Source organism: Gracilinanus agilis, chromosome 1 (genome assembly GCF_016433145.1).
Source record: "Gracilinanus agilis isolate LMUSP501 chromosome 1, AgileGrace, whole genome shotgun sequence".
Taxonomy (NCBI): domain Eukaryota; kingdom Metazoa; phylum Chordata; class Mammalia; order Didelphimorphia; family Didelphidae; genus Gracilinanus; species Gracilinanus agilis.
The window spans coordinates 190,938,254-190,960,131 of NC_058130.1; the positions used below are offsets into that span (position 1 = coordinate 190,938,254).

General features: G+C 37.0%; 1 protein-coding gene across 1 annotated transcript in view; it reads left to right on the forward strand.

Moving 5' to 3' along the window:
- PIP5K1B (phosphatidylinositol-4-phosphate 5-kinase type 1 beta) overlaps positions 1 to 21,878 on the forward strand; it is a 326,251-nt gene that overhangs the window by 291,883 nt on the left and 12,490 nt on the right. Inside the window, exon 14 of the mRNA XM_044659358.1 lies at positions 3,359 to 3,476. Coding sequence (XP_044515293.1) covers positions 3,359 to 3,476 — 118 coding nt within the window. The remainder of the gene's footprint in view (positions 1 to 3,358; positions 3,477 to 21,878) is intronic.

Consider the following 21,878-nt stretch of genomic DNA (forward strand, 5'->3'; position numbering starts at 1 on the left):
CTCTCTCTCTCTCTCTCTCTCTCTCTCTCTCTCTCTCTCTCTCTCTCTCTCTCTCTCTCTCCCTCTCTCTCCCCCCCTTCCTCTCTCTCTCTTTGCCCCTCACCCCCCTCCTCAACCCTATAGGGCAGTTGGGTAAATCAATAGAGACCTTCTCTCTTAGAAGCAATACTAAGTATTGGTTCCAAGGAAGAAGAGTAGTAAGAGCTAGGCAGTTGGGGCTAAGTGACTTGCCCAAAGTCATACAGTTAAGAAATATCTAAGGCCAGATTTTGAATCCAGGACCTACTGTCTCTAAGCCTGGCTGTCCATCCACTGAGCCACCTAGCTGCCTCCTGCCTTTATACTTGTGTGACCTCAAACAAATCTCTTAACCCCATGAGCCTCAGTTTCTTCATCTGTAAAAGGGGGGATTAGATGACCTCCAAGACCTCACTCAGCTCTAAATCTGTGACTTTTTCAAAAACTTATGGTGTATTTTGGGGGAAAAGGACATATGCATACTATTGGGTTGCAAAGAAGAACTAGATGATTTTGGTTTCCCAGAGAAAGTGGAATCTAAGGTAGTCTTTCTTCGTAAGGAAAATATATAAGCAAGGGATAGAAAGAGAAAATATGTGTAAAACAGCATTCCATCAGAGACTATAGATGCTGTTCCTATATCTTTAACAGCCAAATGGTATGTTGTGGGAAAGGCAGTTTGAGCTGATTTTTAGAAGTTACAGGTGAAAATTCCTTATTATGAGGTGCTTTTTCCTATGGAATCAAGACAAGAATATGTATCTTGTATCTTTAACTTCTGAGCCATGGAGATCTATAGGGAGTTTGTGGGGAAGACAAAAAAACTGGGAAATTCTTCGTGTTAGAACTACCTTAATTGTTATATTGTTAAAAAAAAAAAAGATAACTCTATGATGTATGCTCTGATGCAGAGAATTTTTCAGTCATGACTGGAGAAAAGTTGGAGAAGAAAGACAGAAAGGAGATGGAAAGCTCTTTTCTGATGAATCTCTTTACAACTTTATCTTAAAAAAATTTTTTGAAAAGGAATTTTACTTGGCATCTTGATTAAAACTGAATGATGTAGTACTATGTTTTTACAAGAAAGGAGAAATCATCTGGTGAGGTTTTATGGCAGTTCTGGCTAGGACATTTCTCATCACCAAAATATTGTAACTATTTGTTTTGGTTGTCATCAAATTAATGTGTTAATAAGTTTTATGTTTAATCACTTCAATATTTAATCATGAAATTAAGGGGCTTACTATGTAGAGAAATATAAGTAATTATCATTGGGAAAGATTTGTCCTTTTATTAAATAACTTAAACAAATTCATTAAACAAATAATAATTAAAGAACTTAGATGGAGGCTTGAGCTGATTAAGTAATGAGAAAGAGGTTGCTATTTTATTAACTGAAAAGAAAATATTCAAAAATATCTCCACATTTCTCTAGAGTATGAGATTAAATATTAAATTAAAACTGGGAACAAGTCAAATAGCAGCCTAAGAGCCTAAAAGTAAGTGGTTGACCATTGTATAATGTTAGACAAATGTGAATAAAAGTATAAAGGCAGGAAAATATAAAACAACTTTGGAGAACAAGCAGCAGATGATCCTGCCTGGAATGGAGTTTTGTATAAGGGATTAGTGAAAGAGAAAGCTAAAGATATAGGTTGGGACCAAAGGACTTTGAATGCTAAGCTAATAAAGCAAAGGGTATGATAGTGTAAGTAATGTTTATATTAAGCAGACCCGTTAGTCACTAAAGAACTCAAAGATGTTTGTGTGGGGAAGTATTTTAGGAAGCCTAATTTGTTAATACTTTCATATATATATGATATTTATATTTATATTTATTTTCTCATGCATTTATTATTTATTTATTGTTTATTATTTTATTTACTTATGTATTTATATGTATTTACATTTATATTACATGTTATATATTATTCACAAATTTAAAATAATAAGTATATTATATATGTATGTAACACATATATATGTGAAGATGGAGTGGAGGGAGTACATCCCACCTAAAATAATCAAGTTGACCAGGCTAACTGCAGTGAGAAAGCAAAGGGTGAATCTGAGAGATTATTAAAGAATTGATGGGACTTGATGGATTTGGAGTAAGAAGAAGAGTCAAGCATTGAATCAACAAATACCTTTTAGGCAGTGGAGAACCTAAGCAAATGTTTGTTGAATTAAAAGATGATTCCTTTGTCCTTGGGAAAAATTTTTTTCCTACATCACAGCCTGAAAGACACAGGCACATCAGTCCCAAAGTACTCATCCTCAACTAGCCATGAATCTTCTCCAATTGAAATGCTCAAGGAAAAATAAGTGAAATGATAGGATCAGGAGCCTGGTATGAAAAAGATAGTGTTAGAAAAATAAATCTTTAACATGGAAACTCTTTAAAGGAGCAAAGTTTTAAAATCTCTTGGAGTCTGTCCATTTCACACAATGTGCAGTCAGTATATTTTATTCTGGGTAGAGTATATACATGGTTAGGGGAGGGTGTGTGTGTGTGTGTGTGTGTGTGTGTGTGTGTGTGTGTGTGTGTGTGTGAGAGAGAGAGAGAGAGAGAGAGAGAGAGAGAGAGAGAGAGAGAGAGAGAGAGAGATTAACAAGAAGACACTGTGCTAAACAATAAGAATACAGAGAAAGAGGATGGCAGAAGTCTCTGCTTTCAAGAAGCTCACAATCTAGTTGGAGAAACACAACATGCAAATAGGGCAGCGAGGTGGCACAATGGATAGAGCTCCAGGCTTGGAGTTGGGAGAACCTGAGCTCAAATCTGACACCAGACACTTCCTAGCTCTATGATCCTGGGCAAGACACTTAATCCTGTTTGCCTAGCCCTTGCCCCTCTGCCTTAGAGTTATCCCTAAGATAGAAAGTAAAGGGAGAGCCAAAGAGACAGAAATGGGGGAGGGAGGGATAATATGGGTGGGGGGGGAGACAATATGTAAACAGCAATGAATAAATAAGATAAATTGTAGAAAATATCAGAGGGAAGACACCACCATTAAGGGGACTAGGGATAGCCTTCTTACAACTCTAAACCTGAAGGAAGCCAGGAAAGCTGGGAGGGAAGAATGAGAAGGAAGAGAATTGCCTAGCCCTTACTGCTCTTCTGCTTTGGAACCAATACTCAGTACTGATTCTAAGACAAAAGGTAAGGATTTTTAAAAAATCAGAATATTTTATATTTGATTCTGGAGTTCTTAGGTTGCATATTTTTCTCCCCTTTAGAGAAGTAACCCCATTTCAGCTTACTTTGTGATGTTATTTTTCTTTTCTCCTTGTTTGGGGCTAATTATATTCACTGTGTTTTCTCTTCATGTGTTTTCAGTAAAGGATTACCTTCAAGTTCCACTTTCACATTGGAAGACAGTGCCATCTACTTGACTTCTGAGCAGAGCACACTGGAAACACAGGACGATAATGCCTCTGTGTTGGACGTTTATTTAGTAAGTTGTTTTTGGCTGTTTTTTTATCCAGTCTTCTCACTTAGTGGGTCCACGTCCCCTTTTACACATGGGCACATTTTATAAAATTAGACACCCATGATTTGTTTGTTGTTGTAGTTCTAAATAAACATAATGACAAACCAAGACTGGCCTTAAAACAGGTGAAACCATTTTGAGTCCAAGTTTAGTCTTCAAAGTCTCCCCACAGTTTGTTCACTCAGAGCACAAAATGGAGTCAGAAAATACAGGTGAGACATTGATTTGCTGAAGGACATTAGCATGACCACCTGATTTTAAGTGTATTAGGCTCTTGGGAATAGCCTTTTTTCTTAAGACTAAGTAAAGTCTCTGGAGTCCTCTTAAAAATCTTAGTTCTCTTCAAGACTCAATTCAAGTGCTACCTTCTATGGGTCTGTTCCCCTTCACTATTGGTACATTATTCTCAAAAATTACCCTGCATCTATTGCATATATTCCTACATATGTACCTGTTTGTTTCTCCTGGTAAAATGTAAGTTCCTTAAGAAGAGCTGTTTAGCTTTTGCCTTTGAATGTCCACCCCATCCAGCACAATGCCTTACTCAAAGTGGGTCACTGATAAATACTTCTTGATTGATAGATTAGTTGATTAAATATACATTTCAAAAGATCATTTTCTCTTTTCATAGCTCATAGAATTAGAGCTGGAAAAAAGTCTTAAAAGACAACTCTTGAGGTAGGTGGGTGGCTCAGTGGAGAGAGAGCTGGAGATAGGAGGTCCTGGGTTCAAATGTGACTTTAGACACTTCCTAGCTATGTGACCCTGGGCAAGTCACTTAATTCTAGTTACCTAACCCTTACTGCTCTTCTACCTTGGAGCCAATACTTAGTATTGATTCTAAGACAAAAGGTAAATGTTTAAAAAGCACTTTTGTTAAGATTTAAATATTTTATTTTTTTAGAAAAATTTTCCATGGTTCCATGATTCATGTTTTTACTTTCCCCTTCACCTCCCCATAGCCAACACACATTTCCACTGATTTTAACATGTGTCATCAATCAAGACTTATTTACATATTATTGATAGTTGCATTGGTGTGGTTGTTTGGAGTCTACATCCCTAATCATGTCCACATCAACCCTTGTGTTCAAGCAGTTGTTAAAAAAATGCTTTTTAAAGAGTGAATAAGGTCCTTCCTTGGTATCGATTCTACCCATGTTGTTAAGTCATTTCAGTTGTATCCAACTCTTCATGATCCCATTTCTTCTGTTGTTTTCTTGGCAAAGATACTGGAGTAGCTTACCATTTCCTTCTCCAGTTCATTTTCCAGTTGAAAAAACTGAGGCAAATAGGGTTAAGTGACTTGCCCAAGGTCACACAGCTAATGTCTGTGTCTAAATTTGAAATCATCAAGATCATCCTTCCTTTCAGACCCAACACTGATTCTATCCATATGCCATTTAATTTTGCCCTCTGTGGCCTTAGAGCAGTGATGGGCAAACTTTTTTAAAGAGGGGCCAAAGGAAAAGAAATGCTCATCTCCTCAGTCTGTTTCTAAGGCAACTCTTTTGAAGTTTCATTGTATTGTATCCTACTCATTGTATTCATCAGATTAGGAATAATGTCACAGCAGTGGAATAGAACATTTCAGGGGGCTGCATCTGGCCCACGCAGGCCATAGTTTGCCCATCACTGCCTTAGAGTTTCATTCACTAAATTAGTTCTGAATAGTGCCCAGAAAACTACTCTGATTGGTGAACCTGGGAAAAAGAGAGACTAATTGTTTTCTCGCCAAGCAAAAGAAAAAGGAAGGAAGGAGAGACATAGCTACAGTCAATCCTCATTATTTGCAGATTATTTATTTATTAACTCATCTACTTGTTAACATACTCTTGGCATTTTACACTTTGCCCAGAAATGTGCAGAGAGGTGAAAATTTTGAATCCCTTAATATACATTGGTACATAATGGACTCAGATGCTAGCTGTGTGACTCTAGACAAGTCACTTGACCTGGTTTGCCTCAGTTTCCTCATTTGTAAAATGAGCTAGAGAAGGAAATGACAAACTATTCTGGTATCTTTGCCAAGAAAACCTGAGATAGGGTTACAAAGGATCAGACAATTGAAAAACAACTAAACAACAATGTACAGATTCCAAATGAAGTCAAACAAGGTAATGCTCTGCCTTCTTATTTCACAATGAAAACAAGTGTCCTTTTTAAGGTCTTTTTAGTGCCATTTTTTTTTCAATTTTTGTGCTTTTTGTTGGTGATTTTGCTACTTAAAATGGCCCCAAAGCTTAGTCCTCGAGTGCTATTTGGTATTACTAAGCACAAAGAGGCTGTAATGTGTCTGACAGAGAAAATACATAAATTAAATAAGCTTCTTTCTGCCAGGAATTATAGTACTGTTGACCATAAGTTCAATGTTAATGAATCAGCAGTACAATACATCCCAAGAAAGGAGGAGGAAATTCACCAATCCGTGTGTGAAGCCATTCTAGAAAGTGCTAAAGTAAATGTTGTTACCCAAAGCTCACAGGGACCTAATCCTGTCCTTCCCCTAGGGGCAATGGTTTAGTATTCACTGATTCAGTGTTTGCAATGACTTTATAAAACATAACTATCACAAATGTTGAGAATTAGCTGTATATATTTCCCCTTCACCTAGATTCCCATTCCTTCTTTATACCTAACATACTCCATGAAAAAAATGAAATGTTGGTTGATTATTTTTCTTTTTCAAGTAATACTATGACTGATGGAGCATTCCTTAGTCTTAAGCAAACACTCTCAAGGTATTTTTATATACATACATACATGTATAAACATACATACATATACATATATGAATACTTGTTTCAGCAACAAATTGAAAATGTCTCATGGAAAAGACTAACAGAGCAACAGATCCAAAGTTAAGTATGCATGGTGCCAAAGTTTAGAGGCTTTAGAAGAGGTCTTCAGACTATGCAAATCACTGTCTCGATCCAGGCAGATTCAGAACCAGAGTTGATTTCAAACAACCATTCAGATTAAAAGATTATTATAATACCTGACCAATATATAGTGTTTTAAAATTTGCAAGTTGTTTTCCTTACAAAAGACAGAGTACTAAGTATAAAGAATGGTAGGAAGACCAGTTTGGGGGGCTCCCAGTACGTGTGAAAGAGAGTACTTGTAATAAATTTGGAAAGATAAGTTGGGATCTGATTGTGAAGGGCTATAAATGCCAAACAAAGGAGCTTAAATTTGATCCTGGAGGCAATAGGGACCTGCTAGAATTTGAGTAGAGAAAGATCACATTACATGGTCAGACTTGCATTTTAGAGAAATTATTTGGGCTTCTGCATGGAAGATAAATTGGGGGGCTGGAAGAATCTGGAGACTGAAACCTCAAATTAGGAGTCTGTTGTAATAGCCCAGGTAAGAGATGATAAGGCCCTGAACTGGAGGGACAATGACAAGTGATATTATAAAGGAACAGAGGACAAGATTTGGGAACTAACTGAATATGTGAAGTGAAGCCTTCACACTTCTCCAACCTACCCCAAGACAGCAGCAATTCTATACCCTACCTTGAAAAATTCCTGCTGAACTACATAGAGCAGAGAGGACCAAAGCCTAAACTTTGACCATTGAGCCTATGAGTTCTGAAGTGGCCATAATATCTCTAACTAGTTTAGAGTAACTAATGGAGAAGGGTGAGGGATATGCTAGTAAAAACCAAACAAATAAACAAACAAAAAACAACACCAGAATATATTAAGCATTTCAGATAGTTGTAGTGACAGAAAATGATGCTTTTACTTTGTTCTCTCTTGTTATATACATTGTTTTTATGCCTCAAGTAAATGCTCATGCTGTTAGATTGATGATTCTTACTTTATTTGATAATAGAGTCTGATTTACTGAATTCATTACTTAAAACAACTATCACGAAATTTGAGAAAAATAACAAAGGGCTCCAAACCATAATTTTTAGAGGCTTTTGGGGACCTCATTGTTAACAGTAGTAAAGTGAGAGACAAATTTCTACTCCTTGATTCCTTCCCTAGATGAGACAACTCAATGACTCCTTGGAAAGACCACTTAAATCGCTATAGAAACCTTAGTGGAGAACCGGAAAATCTAGTTGACCAGATATAAAATTTTTTTTAGATACTGGATCTACCTCTATGAACTTCAGATCACTTTCCCACTCCTCATCCACCCACCTACGATTGCTCTCAGTGCCTATAGCTAGGGATGATTAAGAGAGAAAAAAGGAAAGCAATCTACTTGTAACTAAAAGGTAGTTTCACCAGAACTGTTTGAAAGTAGACAAGTCTCTCTTAGAAATCACTTCTACCTTCTAGTACCAATGAAAGAGGTAATGAGAGAGGTACTATGAATAATAAGAGGACATAGGGCAGATGTTAAGAAATATGTAGAGAAAGGAGGCACTCAAATGTTTGTTAAATTGAAGTACTTCCAGCTCCAACTAGAAGTCAATAATTTAAAATGTTGATGGTGGGCACGTCTTCTAGACTCAACTCAGGAATGATAATTCTTATCACAAGAGATGGTACATTGTTCATTGAATCTGTATAGTACACTAAGTTAATTTGGGGTTAATGAGAAAGCAAGAGGGAAATAAGAATCAAGGAATTGATAAAAAAAAAAACTCACTTTCCATTCAGTTCTTTAAGTTCTCCTTGCAAGACCTAAACCAGCACATTGCCCACTTCCTTTCTCACATACCAGTCCATTCCCTACCTTGCCCAACCCCTAACCTCAGTTCCTATGCCCTTCTCCTTTTACACTATGCCCACTTTGAAATGTGCAATGATAGGGTTAAATCCTGATACTGTCTCCTATTCCTTTAGTCCCTGTATTTTCATTGCTTTCCCTAATGGGAGGAACCAGCTGGCTGTTTATTTCTAGTGCTGCTAATGTTTCCCATGCTTTGGGAGAATTTTAACTTTGTTCATAGCCCCATGCAATCTCATATGGATGGTAAACAACATTCCCTCTGAGCTTTGTTTTGATTTTCAATGTAACCGACCTATGCAGATCCTTAAGAAAGAGAATCAATCACTTTCCACAGTCAAAACAAGAAAAAAGGAACAAAGCAGAAAAAATATATACAAAATATTTTTCAGCTTCATAACAGAGGCTTTATGTTATTTTTCTTGCTTCCATTTGGAGCAAAAATTCACAAAGTTAAGGAGTTAGATAAACTCCTATATCCCCAAGAACTTGGGGTTAATGGCACCACTTAGAAGTTTCTTGCAGTTGGATAGAGAATCTAGATTTTCCTTAGCTAAAATGCAAAAATGACACTAAAGGGGGCAGCTGGGTAGCTCAGTGGATTGAGAGCCAGACTTAGAGACGGAGGTCCTAGGTTCAAATCTGGCCTCAGACACTTCCCAGCCATGTGACCCTGGGCAAGTCACTTGACCCCCATTGCCCACCCTTACCAATCTTCTGCCTTGGAGCAAATATACAGTATTGACTCCAGGACGGAAGGTAAGAGTTTATTAAAAAAAACATGACACTAAATAGGTTATGTAATTATAAAGTAAAACTTTGGTCATGTCAATTGCATCAAAATCCATCTGTCCATTCCCATTGGCACTAAAGGATTCTAATAAACTAGTTATTCTCCTCAGATGCTCCAACTTCATTTGCTATATTATGGTTTACTAAGGTTTGGCAAATTCATTGTCTGTTACACCACTAACTGGCTTTAAAAAGTGGATTTCAGGCATATGGATCACCACCTAACTCCCTCCCCCCCAAAAATGGCCTCATTTCTAATCATTATTGTTAGTTCAAACACTTCCCATTTAGAGTGAAAGAACATTTGCAGGAAAGAAGAAGCCTAATGATTCTGCTCCTGATTAATGAACTTTGACAGCTGTCATTTTGATTCCTGGCAGAATAGTATGTGTTATGAGCACAAGTATAGTATCTAGCTCATTTTAATTACATATTTGGAAGGGATTGTCTAAGAGAGATGGAAATAGGAAATAGACTTTATCATGTTTTTCATATTTCATTTCTATCATTAAACATTTTAGAGGCAGCTAGGTGGCTTAGTGGATAGATCAGAAAAACTTCTGTTCAAATGTGCCCTCAGCCACTTATTGGCTATGTGATCTTGAGCAAGTCACTTAATCTCACCTGTAAAATGGGAGTAATAATGGCCCCTACATCCCAGAATTATTATGAGGATCAACAGAGATATTTGTAAAGCACTTTAGCTTTTAGTGCCTGTCATATGGTAGGTGCTATATAAATGCTAGCTATTTTTTCCCTCTATGTTTTTTGTGTTATACTGTTGGTTTTTGTTTTTTTTTCCATTTGGGCAGCTAGGTGGCCCAATGGATATAGTCTCTGGTCTAAAGTTAGGAAAATTCATCTTCCTGAGTTCAACCAGTCTCAGATACTTAGTAGCTGTGTGACCCTGAACAAGTCACTTAACCCTGTTTGACTCAGTTCCTTATCTGTAAAATGAACTGGAAAAGGAAATGGCAAACCACTCCAGTATCTTTGCTAAGAAAACCCCAAATAGGGTTACAAAGAGTAGGACAAAACTGCAATGACCGAATAACAAGTCTTTTCATTCAGTCTCCATAACTATCCCATACACATGAAGTATAACTGACTTCTTTAGGAATAATCACCCCAATTAAGTGAACTAGTGGCCTCAAAAACTCCTTTTCTCTCCCCATTGCTGAGGCTTGGGATTTTTTACCCACCTCCTTGTCAGCCTCTTAATTCCTGCCTAGCGTGGGATGGGGTACATACATACATGCTCATATGCACCCATACATGAATCCTATCCCAGCTTTTCACTTGGATTGAGAACTAGTTAGTTTGAGAGGCATTTGCAGTGGCAAGATTAGTGTTTTCACAGGGGAATTGGTGCTATCAGAAAAGAAAGTATTGAGGGCAACGAGGTGACTCAGCAGATTGAGAGCCAGACCTAGCGATAGGGAGACCTGGGTTCAAATCTGGACTCAGATACTTTCTACACGTGTGACCCTGGGTAAATCACATTGCCTAGCCCTTACCACTCTTCTGCCTTGGAACCAATGCACCATATTGATTCTAAGATGGGAGGTATGGGTTATTGTTTTTTATTTTTAAGAAAAGAAAAGAGGGCATCACAGTTGGCAATTGTAGTGAAACAGAACATAGCTGTTTCAGCACTGATGTTTTAGATGACGGTAGAGTCACTGCAATACCAAGAGAAGATAGCCTTACTTGGAAGAAATGTGGTTTCCAATATCAGTAGATTTAATTCAATTGACCAATTTGTGAGCCTTCAAGCGCAGAGCCAAAGTAAGACCTTGATGAGGCTCCATAATAGGAAGAAACCTTTGCATCATCTAAGAGAAACTTCTCTGATGTAAGCATGTTTTTAGGTCTCTATGATCAGAAGCAGCTGGGATGGAAGTTTCCAATATATGTGCCTATAGTGCCTTTTCTAGATGTCTATTGATTTTTAATAGCATTTGGTATTGAGGAGTAGCTTTTCAGTATAGGTAGAATCTGTAATAAGAAGACCTTTCACATCACCCTAAGTGAGTCTTTGAAAGCCCAGACATAATAGGAAAAGGAAATGATCAACTATATGTCTTCCGTCTCTTCTTCTCTTCTCTTGCCTTCCCTTCCCTCACTACCAATTAATCAGACTTTACATTGATTTTATCCTTATGTCCTCTCATGGGTTCTCCATCCTTTAACCCTTCCCTTCCTCAGTCATCCCAATGTATGTCAAACCCACAGAGCTCCAACTCCTACCCCAACTCTTGTGATAAAGTACCCAAGATAACGAGTCTATCATTTCTCTGGAACATGGAATCTTTGTTCCTCCAGTCCTTTTTGTACTCAGACACCCCATTAGCACCTATTTGCAATTTAACAAGTCAGAGCTAAATTAAAAGAGAAAGAAGCTGAGGGACATTGGAATGAGACTTTTAACGCATCTATCTGTTTCACATTGTTAACAGCCGAAACTCTCCAAAGCACTGTTTGCTTGAGAGACTGAAGTGGAGAGAAGCTGTGAGACTTGAGTTCTGTTCTGTAATGACCCAGGGAAGAGAGTGACCCTGGTCAAAAGTAATAGATAGTCACAGAGGAAAGGATTCAGGAAGGAAGGAAGGAGTGAGGACTCGGAAGTATCACTCAATTGCCATGGGCAGAAGGTCCGAAGAAGATCCATATCTGCTTTTCCTTTACTCCCTGGAACACCCCTTCCTGCCCTTTGGAGCTTAGTTTCTGCCCCTTACATACTCTCTACAAGAATTCAGCACTAGTGGCCTGGAAAAGGGCACTACAAATTCCTACCACCTTTTGGCTAGTGAGAAGAAGGATTTCTATTCTCAATGCTAACTAGGAGGAGCTAGAGTCCAGACATCCCAAATTGGAACTCTGAATCATTTTTCTCCCCAAAATATTATTAGTCATAGTGGCATGATCCTATTGTACTATGGGTACAATGTATGCTTCAGATGTATTATAAGTTAAATTATTTTTATGGGCTGGCCTGAAAACCTACCATTTATGGGGCAGGTAGGTGGCACAGTAGATAGAGAACCAGACTTGGAATTGGGACGACCTGGGTTCACTGGCCTTAGACTCTTCCTAGAAGTATGACCCTGGGCAAGTCACTTAACCCTATTTGCCTAGTCCTTGCCCTTCTGTCTTAGAATTCTTACTAGGACAGAAGACAAGGCTTGTTGGATTTTTGTTTTTAAGAAAAAAGAAAACCTACCATTTATAAACCAACCACTATTTATAATTTAATCACCATGAATAAGTGCATAATTGAAAGACATCTGACTGCAAGTTTAAAAAGATGCTACTCCTAGCCTCAATCCCAATTTATTTGGGCTCATTATCTGGATTTCAGTTTCTTCATCTGTAAAATCAAGAAGATTAAACTAGGTCAAGGATTCTTGACCTTTTTTATTTATTGTATCTTTTTTGGTAGTCTGGGGGAACCAGTAGATGCCTTCTCAGAATAATGTTTTTAATGTGTAAAACAATACACAGGATTACAAGAGAAACCAGTTATATTGAAATCATCATCAAAATATGTTTAAAAGCAATTCCAGGTTAAGAATCCCTGAACCTAAATCCCCAGTGTCTCTTCACACTCATTCTATGAAATGTTCCAAAGTTTCATGATTTTATGAAACGTTTCCAAATAGTCACCTTATATATAACTTTTAGAACATTGTCTGTTGATAAGATGGGGGGTGCCCTTTGTGGCCTAAAGAAAACGCCATGGGAGAAGAAGATGGTGGAAAGCATGGCCTCTCCAACTTGACTTTTCTTTCCCATCCTCTGCCCCAAACTTTAAGAGTATTTCAAACAGCTGCATGTCTGGAAGGCTCTGAATCATTAACTTTTAATTCCAGGATGTGTTTTCATGCATGGAGATTTTCATTTTACATCTGCATGTTCATTCAGACCTAAAAGTCTATTCACTTTAATAGCTCGTTACCCTCCTTTCAATTTTCATTTGCCTTCACATTTAGGATGGAGTAACTAAAAATGAAGAAGGATATATCTCCACAGGGTTAAAAAGAAGGATCAGTGCATACATTCATTTTTTGTCTTTTTTTCCATGGACTTTTTAGTATCCAGGATGCCATGATTGTTCTGTCATCATCCCTACTTAAATCAGAGGCCTATTATGGTAGAAGAATTATTTAGTACTTTACGGGTGTTTATGAGTAACCAGACTCTTTTTTGAAAGATAATTTCCCTTTTCAAGAATATCACTTTTAGAGGAAACTAGGTAATACCTGATTAGAGCACCAGGCCTGGAGTAAGAAGACCTGAATTCAAATTTAGTCTCAGACACTTCTAGCTATGTAACCCTCGGCAAGTCACTTAACCCTGATTGCCTAGATCTTGCCACTCTTCTGTCTTAGAATTAATACTAAGATAGAAGGTAAGGGTTATAAAATATACATATATCAGTTTTATATATAACTTACACAGGTATGTATAGCATAGAGTCTACAAACATATACATCATATGTTTGCATTGTTTTTCACAAGAATAAACCCCAGAGCTGGTGGAGTTGTGAACTGATCCAACCATTCTGGATGGCAATTTGGATCTATGCTCAAAGGGCTATAAAAGAATGCCTGCCCTTTGATCCAGCCATACCATTGCTGGGTTTGTACCCCAAAGAGATCATAGATAAACAGATTTGCACGAAAATATTTATAGCCGCACTTTTTGTGGTGGCAAAAAACTGGAAAACGAGGGTATGTCCTTCAATTGGGGAATGGCTGAAGAAATTGTGGTATATGCTGGTGATGGAATACTATTGTGCTAAAAGGAATAATAAACTGGAGGAGTTCCAGGCGAACTGGAGAGACCTCCAGGAACTGATGCAGAGCGAAAGGAGCAGAGCCAGAAGGACATTGTACACAGAGACTGATATACTGTGGTAAAATAGAATGTAATGGGCTTCTGTACCAGCAGCAATGCAATGACCCAGGACAATTCTGAGGGATTTATGGAAAAGAACGCTACCCACATTCAGAGGAAGAACAGCAGGAGAGGAAACACAGAAGAAAATCAAATGCTTGAATACATGGGTTGATGAGGACATGATTGGGGATCGAAAGTAACACACCAAGCAACTATCAACAATTTGGAAATAGGTCTTGATTAATGACATATGTTAAAACCAGTGGAAATGCATATCGGCCAGGCTAGGGGGGAAGTCGGGGGGTGAAGGGGAAAGTAAGAGCATAAATCATGTAACCATGTTAATTTTTCTAAAATATAAATATTAATAAATGTTTAAAATAAAATAAAAAGAATAAACCCCAGAATCTGAAATATTTTAAAAAGAAATTTATTAGGTCATTTGAGAGAAAGAGACAGAGACAGAGACAGAGACAGAGACAGAGACAGAGAGAGAGAGAGAGAGAGAGAGAGAGAGAGAGAGAGAGAGAGAGAGAGAGGGGAAGAGAAGGAGAGAGAGAGAGAGAGTAGAGAGAATGAGAAAGAGAGAGAGAGCCAGAAAGAAGGATTGGCTCTCTCCCTTGGTTCTGGACAGTTTATATTATATAGGATTTGGACAAAGGTTTCTACACATAAGTCACACAGGAATCACATGAAGGGGACCCAAAACACAAACCTGGGTGGACCCAAAACAACCCTGGATGTAGAGACATAAATAAAAATGTTTTGGGTGAATCCAGGATCTGGGGGAACCCAAAATACCTAAGAGCCATCTCACACATTCCTGGAGTGTTATTGAAATCAGGTGACATTTTGGGTGCAAGCAACCTCTAATCACATAAAGCCAATCCTAAATATTATTAATAAATAACCCACAGCATGTGTGTTTATGTCTATATCTGCATATATATAAATATACACATATAAGTATATATTTATGCAGATAAGTATATATATAAATATGGGGCAGAGAAAAATTCAAGTATTATCAATAAATAATAATCACAGTATGTATGCATATATATAAATATATCCACATAAGTATATGTATATATTTATTTATATACACTTTTGGGGGAGGAGAAAGAGAAAGATTCAGCCTATTCTTCTGACTTATATAGGAATTATTTTAAACCAGATCATTGTACTTAATAAAAATACAAACATACCTCAACTGAACTAGTTGTAAGAAAATAGGACCTTAGCTATAACTATGTTGAATGGGGATGTTCTGTAGGAATAGGGCCAAACTGGAATATCCCCACTGGGGGCTCAGAGAATATGAGAATATATGACGTGTGGTCATCTCAGGTACCATTGGTCTCTGAGGTAGGAGGAAGAGGAAAGGAAACTCCATGGTGACCTCTCTTGAGCTTAATGAAGGCCAGAGGAAGTCATGGTAGAAAATGAGCTGATCTATTCTCTGATGATTGGCATAATTTACAACAGGATTAGAATGGGAGTGGAGACGGGCATTATTATACAATTCATTTTGCAGGGCAATGTTGTGCAGGCTATATCAACAAACCATTTAAAATGTATTGATTTAAATATAACTGATAACAAATGGAATATCTTTTAAGTGTCCACACTACCTATTGTGTCTATAAGTTAGAATGACTTTCCCTCAGTTTACCTGAAACAAGAATATAAAATAATAATAACACATAGCACTTGAAGGTTTGTAAAGTGCTTTATATATGCTATTTCTGGTCCTTATAACAATCTTAAGGTATTATTAGTATTTCATTTTACAGATGAGGAAACTGAGGCAGATAATAGTTAAGTGATTTACCCAAGATCACATAGCTAATAAGTGCCTACAGAAGAATATGATCCAGATTTCCAACTATTCAATGAGGATTTGAAAATTCAGATCTTGTAGAGACTTTAAAGGTCATTGAATCCAACCCTCAAGAAATGAGGAAACTGAGGCCCATAGAGCTAAAGAGACTTGGCCCAAGGTTAGTAGAGCTGAAATCTTCAGGTCTCACTTGGGGCTTCTGACTCTTCACACTGCTCCACAGAAGTCCCTCATTTTAAAGACAAGAAAATGGATGTTCTGAGAAGTGGGCTAAATAACTTGCACAAAGGAACACAGATAATAAGTAGCATAGTCAGGATTTGAACTCAGCTTCTTAAAATCTAATCCGGTGTTTAAAAAAGAACCGACCTTCAGGTTGCATTCATTTGAGGTGGTCTAAATCATTTAGATTTAGGGGTAGCTAGTTGGTGCAGGGGATAAAGAGCAGGCTCTGAAGTCAGGAAGATTCATCTTCTTGAGTTCAAGCCCAGATTCAGGGAACACTTATTAACTGTGTGATCCTGGGCAAGTCATTTCACCCTCTTTGCCTCAGTTTCTTCATCTGTAAAACTGGGCTGGAGAAGGAAATGACAAGCCATTTTTACAAACAAAATCCCAAACGGGATCATGAAGAGTTGAACATGACTGAACAAACAACAACAAATTGCTTTGCAGATATTCAAATAGTGGGAGGTTTCTTGAATGATATTTTTAACCAGTGACTAAAGGGATGCTTTCCATTGGTTTTAGATCTGACAACAAGAGATTAGGGCATTAAGAAGAACTCAGTAAAGAGAAGACCACTGTATTGATAAGAGTAGATGATAATTTAATCTACTATTCGACTTATCAGAAGTATTCAGAGTCATTAATTTGGCTTTGTAAGTTGTTTCATTGCTTAGAATTCTTCTTGGTCCAGTATAGAGCACAAGGACACGTTACTGGAAAGAGTAGCAAAACCATCCCCAGCATATATGAGTATGTATAAAGTATAGATGAGAAAAAGTAAAACGAGCACAAATGTCTTTTTTTTTCTTTTTTCTAAAAATGCTTAACTTATATCTTAGAATCAATCCTCTGTATTGCTTGCAAGGCAGAAGGAGTAGTAAGGGCTAGGCAAAGGGGGTTAAGTGACTTGCCCAGGGTCACCCTGCTAGGAAATATCTGAGGCCATATTGGAACCCAGGACCTCTCTCTTCTAGGCTTGGCTCTCAATCTCCTGAGCCATCCAGCTGCCCCCATGAATGTCTTTCTGTAACTAGCTGACAAAGGAGTGAAGGGAAATAATGAGGTTAGTATTTTAATAATAATGATGACGATGATATGAAGAACAGGCACTGCAAAGTAATAACTTTTTTCTAATGTATTACATCTGGGCTAAGCCTTTTTTTTATCCTAACCATCATTCCATATTAATATCCCTTGCATTTTATTGGCACTTAATCTCGACACACATCTCTGCAAAATGTCTTTTCAAAGTACAGAATAGCAGGGCAAGTAGGAAAAAGCACTTAGCTGTCCCCTTAACTAATCTCCCTTATCAGAGATGTCAGTTACAATGTGGGGATGATGTGAAGAATGATTATATTTTCATTGTGAATTAATAAATAGGATAAAAGGTATCAGAGGAGTGAAAGTGACTGAATGAATAGATTAACACCATTTTCTGAGAGGCAGAGTAGTGCAGTGAATCTAGAAGTAGACTTAAAGTCAGAAGGGGCTGGTCAAATCCTGCCTCTGACAGACAGTGGCTGCGGGACCCTCAGCTTAATGGCTCAGTGTCCCAGGCAATTCTCCAAGATTTAAAAAAAGTGGCAAAACCACATTCATAGAGGGAGTCCTCTCCTGAGGAATGATGGGTTGGGGAGGTGGGGGGAGAATGTACAGAGCAGGGTGAAAGGTACTTTTGTATATGGAAGACTTCTATAAAAACAAAGAGATGGCATGACAGACAGGAAGGTGCACTAGCATGTGAGGACACACAAATTCAAATTCCCATCATTATTTGGGATCATAGATACATAGATTTAAAATCCTTAGATCACAGAGTTAGAGATAGAAGATGCTTTAAAATCCATTGTTTCCAGTGGTGTCAAACACAAAGGGGATCTCTGCAATTGCATCTTGACTTAGAAAACCACTTGTTAACCTTTTCTAGGTTCTATTTTATTTTGTTAAATACTTCCCAGTTGTGTTTTTTATTTAATTTTTTCTCAATTATACATAAACAAAAAATTCAACATTTTTTAAATGTTTAAGTCTCAAATTCTTTTCCTCATCTTAGCAATTTTATTTAGATTATACATAAGGAACCAAGCAAAATATTTTTTACATTTAATTCTTATTTTTTCTCAATTCCATGTAAACAAAACCATTTATACTCTTTTAAAAATTTTTTGAATTTCAGTTCTCCCTCCTCCTTCTCTTCCCCCTTCATTGAGAAGACAAGTAATTTGATATAGTTTATACAAAAAAATTTAATTTCTTAATTTTAAATTAAACAAATTAATTTGTTTTTTATTTTGGGTATCAAATTCTCAGTTACATTTTAATCTGGTTCCTTGCAGTTGCCCTGTGTGTTTCATACTTCTGATCTAGTTCAACCTGCTTATTTGTCAAAGAAAGAAATAGGCCCAGAAAGGCTAAGGGAACATTTAAGATTGCAAAGGCTGCAAAAGGTAGAGCTGGATCAAACATTGAATCACATGCTGTATGACTTTGGGCAAGGCATTGATCCCTCTAAGTCTATTTCCTCATCTATAAAGCAATGGCAAATAAACTTTCCCTGCCTATCTCACACAATTGTTGGAAGGAAAGTACTTTGAAAATCAGATACCATTAAGAATACTTTCAGGGGGCAAATAGGAGGATTAGGGGATTGAGAGCCAGGCTTAGAGCCAGGAGGTCCTGGGTTCAAATTTGACCTTAGCCACTTCCTAGCTGCGTGATCCTGAAAAAGTCACTTAACCCCCCCTTGCCTAGTCCTTACCACTCTTCTTTCTTGGAACCAATATACAGTATTGATTCTAAGACGGAAGGTAAGGGTTTAAAAAAAAAAAGAATTAAAAGCTTAAGTGATTTGTCTAGGCTCACCCAGATGATGTGCTTTTGAGGTAGGACAAAAATCCATGTCTTTCTGATTCTGAGCACCAGGCCTGGAGTTGGTTCATCTGGGGCAGGGGTCAGCAACGTATGGCTCTAGAGCCATATCTGGCTCTTTTGAGGGCCAGATATGGCTCTTTCTGCAGGAGCCATAAAGTCCATTTTTTTTTCAGGCGCTGTTACAGGAGCGCACTGTGAGCACTGTACGGCTCTCATGAAATTACATTTTAAAAAATGTGGCATTTATGGCTCTCACGGCCAAAAAGGTTGCCGACCCCTGATCTGGGGCCTTAAACACTTCCTAGTGTAACCCTGAACAAATCTTTTAAGCCCATTTTCCTAACCCTTGCCCTTCTGTCTTAGAAGTGTTACTAGGACAGAAAGTAAAAGTTTAATTTTTTTTTAAAGAAAGGAAAAAAAAGAATTGATACTAAGATAGAAATTAGGGCTTGTTTGTTTTTTAAGAATACTTTTAATTAGGAGTCACAAGACCTTTGTAAACCACAGTCTAACTTTTTAACTCTGTATTTAAATTCTTCAGAGTTTGATATCTTAAATATGTATGATTTGGATCTGTCAGTGAATATCTGTAGCCTGTGCTAGAGCATCATGGTATAGGGCAATGGTGTCAAAGTCAAAAAGAAATGAGATCCCTGTTGGTCTCATATTGACTTAAAAAACTACGAATTTCTATTTATTTTGTTCACTATTTCCAAATTGTACTTTAATCTAATCTAGGCCACAGCAGTGAATTTTGTACCTCTGCAGTTCTCAATTCTTTTTGGTCTCAGGATCCCTTTATACCCTTAAAAATTATTAAGGACCCCAAAGAACATTTGTTTATGTGGCTTATATCTATCAATATTTATTCTGTTAGGAATTAAATGATAAAAATTTTAAAATATTAATTTATGTTAAATAATGATAAAGCTATTACATGCTAACATAAACAATATTTTATGAAAAATAATTATATTTTCCAAAACAAAAAAAAAATATCAGAAGTTACATTGTCTTATTTACTTTACAAATCTCTTAATGTCTGAATTAATAGAAGACAGCTGGATTCTCAAGTCTACTTCTGTGTTCAATCTGTTGTGATACTTGTCTTGATTGAAGTATTTGAAAAAACTCATAGTTATGTATTTGGAAAAAAAGAGGAGTTTTCTATTGGCAAAAAGCAAATAATATTATGAAGCCCTCCCACAAGAGGATTCTAAGCCCCCCCACCACCACCACCGAATCTTTGGTCCACACTTTGAGAATTGTTGATGTAGTGGTTAAAGGGTCATAATTGGAGTCAGGATGATCTGGGATCCAGACAACACATACTAGGTGTCACTTAACCAATCAGTCAATACCTCAGACAACTCTGCAAATGATATGAAGTTATAAACAACTCACCAATCTCCATCTACAGGAATTTCCAGACCAGAGAATTCCATACATTAATAAAATCATACATCTAGACCCATCTAGTAATCTGTGCTCATGAAATGACTGGCTATTTGGAGAAATGGTTTATAATGGATTTGAATCAGTGTTGGAATGAATCCTTTTTTATTGTTTTTTTTGTCAGCTAGTAACATCTCCTACCCATGTTATCAAAAAGCGAACCCACTGAAACACTGAATTTCACAGCTGAAAGGTACATTAAAAGTCATTTAGTCTTTTTTTGTTTTAATCAAAAAGTGATTAGGACCAGAAAGGGGATGCAACTCACCTATGACTCATAGCTCTTTCAACCTACAGTGAGGCCTGGAATCCAAATCTCTTGGCTCCTAGTCCTAATGCATTTTCCAAAATCACTTTATAATAAATCTCAAAAAGGCCATTCTGTCCCTTAAGCTATTGTACAAATAATCTTGATAAGCAGTATAAAGAAACAGATTTACTTTTTATTGCAACAAAATTGAGCCTGACTCCCTAAATCCCATAGCATCTGAATGGAACTCCCATTTTATAATTAGTATAGCTGAATTCTAAAATTAATTAAATTAAGCTATTATCTTATTTATTTTAATCATATTTTATTTTCCCCCAATTACATGGAAAAACAATTTTAATATTCATTTTTTTTAAATTTTGGATTCCAAACTGATCTCCCCTCCTACCCTCCTTCTCCTCCCCCGTGCCTGAAATGGTAAGGAATCTGGTATAGATTTTACATGTACAATCATTAAAAACATTTTCCCACATCAGTCATTTTGTAGAAGAGAACCTGAACAAAAAAAAAAAAGAGGAAGAAAGCAAAATATAGTGTGTTTTGGTCTGCATTTGGTATTTTTCATCATGAGTCTTTGGGATTGTCTTGGATCACTTATTGCTAAGAAAATCTAGGTCATTCACATTTGTTGCTCATATAATACTGCTGCTACTATGTTCCTTGTTCTTCTGGTTCTGCTCACTGCACTTTGCATCAGTTCATGTCTTTCCAGAAATTATATTGATTCCTTTTATGTTGTTATCCATGAGAGTTGTTAGTGTTGATATAGTTGAACCTTTTAGAATGGTTAGAAATAGGGTTTTATGATTGGAGTAGCAAAGGAACATCTGGTTTTCAAATAAACTAATGTAAGAGTTCTTATCTTAGTCAGCTTTGTTAGCTAAAGTAATTTGTTTGGAATAATCCCATTTTACAGCAAAAACAGCTACACTGTATCTTACAAGTAATGCTGACTTCCACTTCTTTTCAGCATTCATTTCCATTTTTCCCAAAGTCTTGAATGTAGTTGACCCTCTGTCTCTTGCTCACTTGATCATATCCTTCCAGACTGCCTATGATTCCCCTAATCTCCCTGTCTCTCGCTAATGCTTTTCTAATTCTAATCTCTTTTGATTCTTCAATTTAAGAAATAAAGTCAGTGTCTCTGAATCAGGGCGACTGAATCAGGGAGATGATGGTACTCTTGACAAAAATAAAGAAGTTTAGAGGAGAGATTGGTTCTTGAGAGAAAAAAACAATGAGTTGCATTTGGGACATATGAAGTTAGAGATGCCTAGAGGACACTGAATGGCCAAAAAAAAAAAA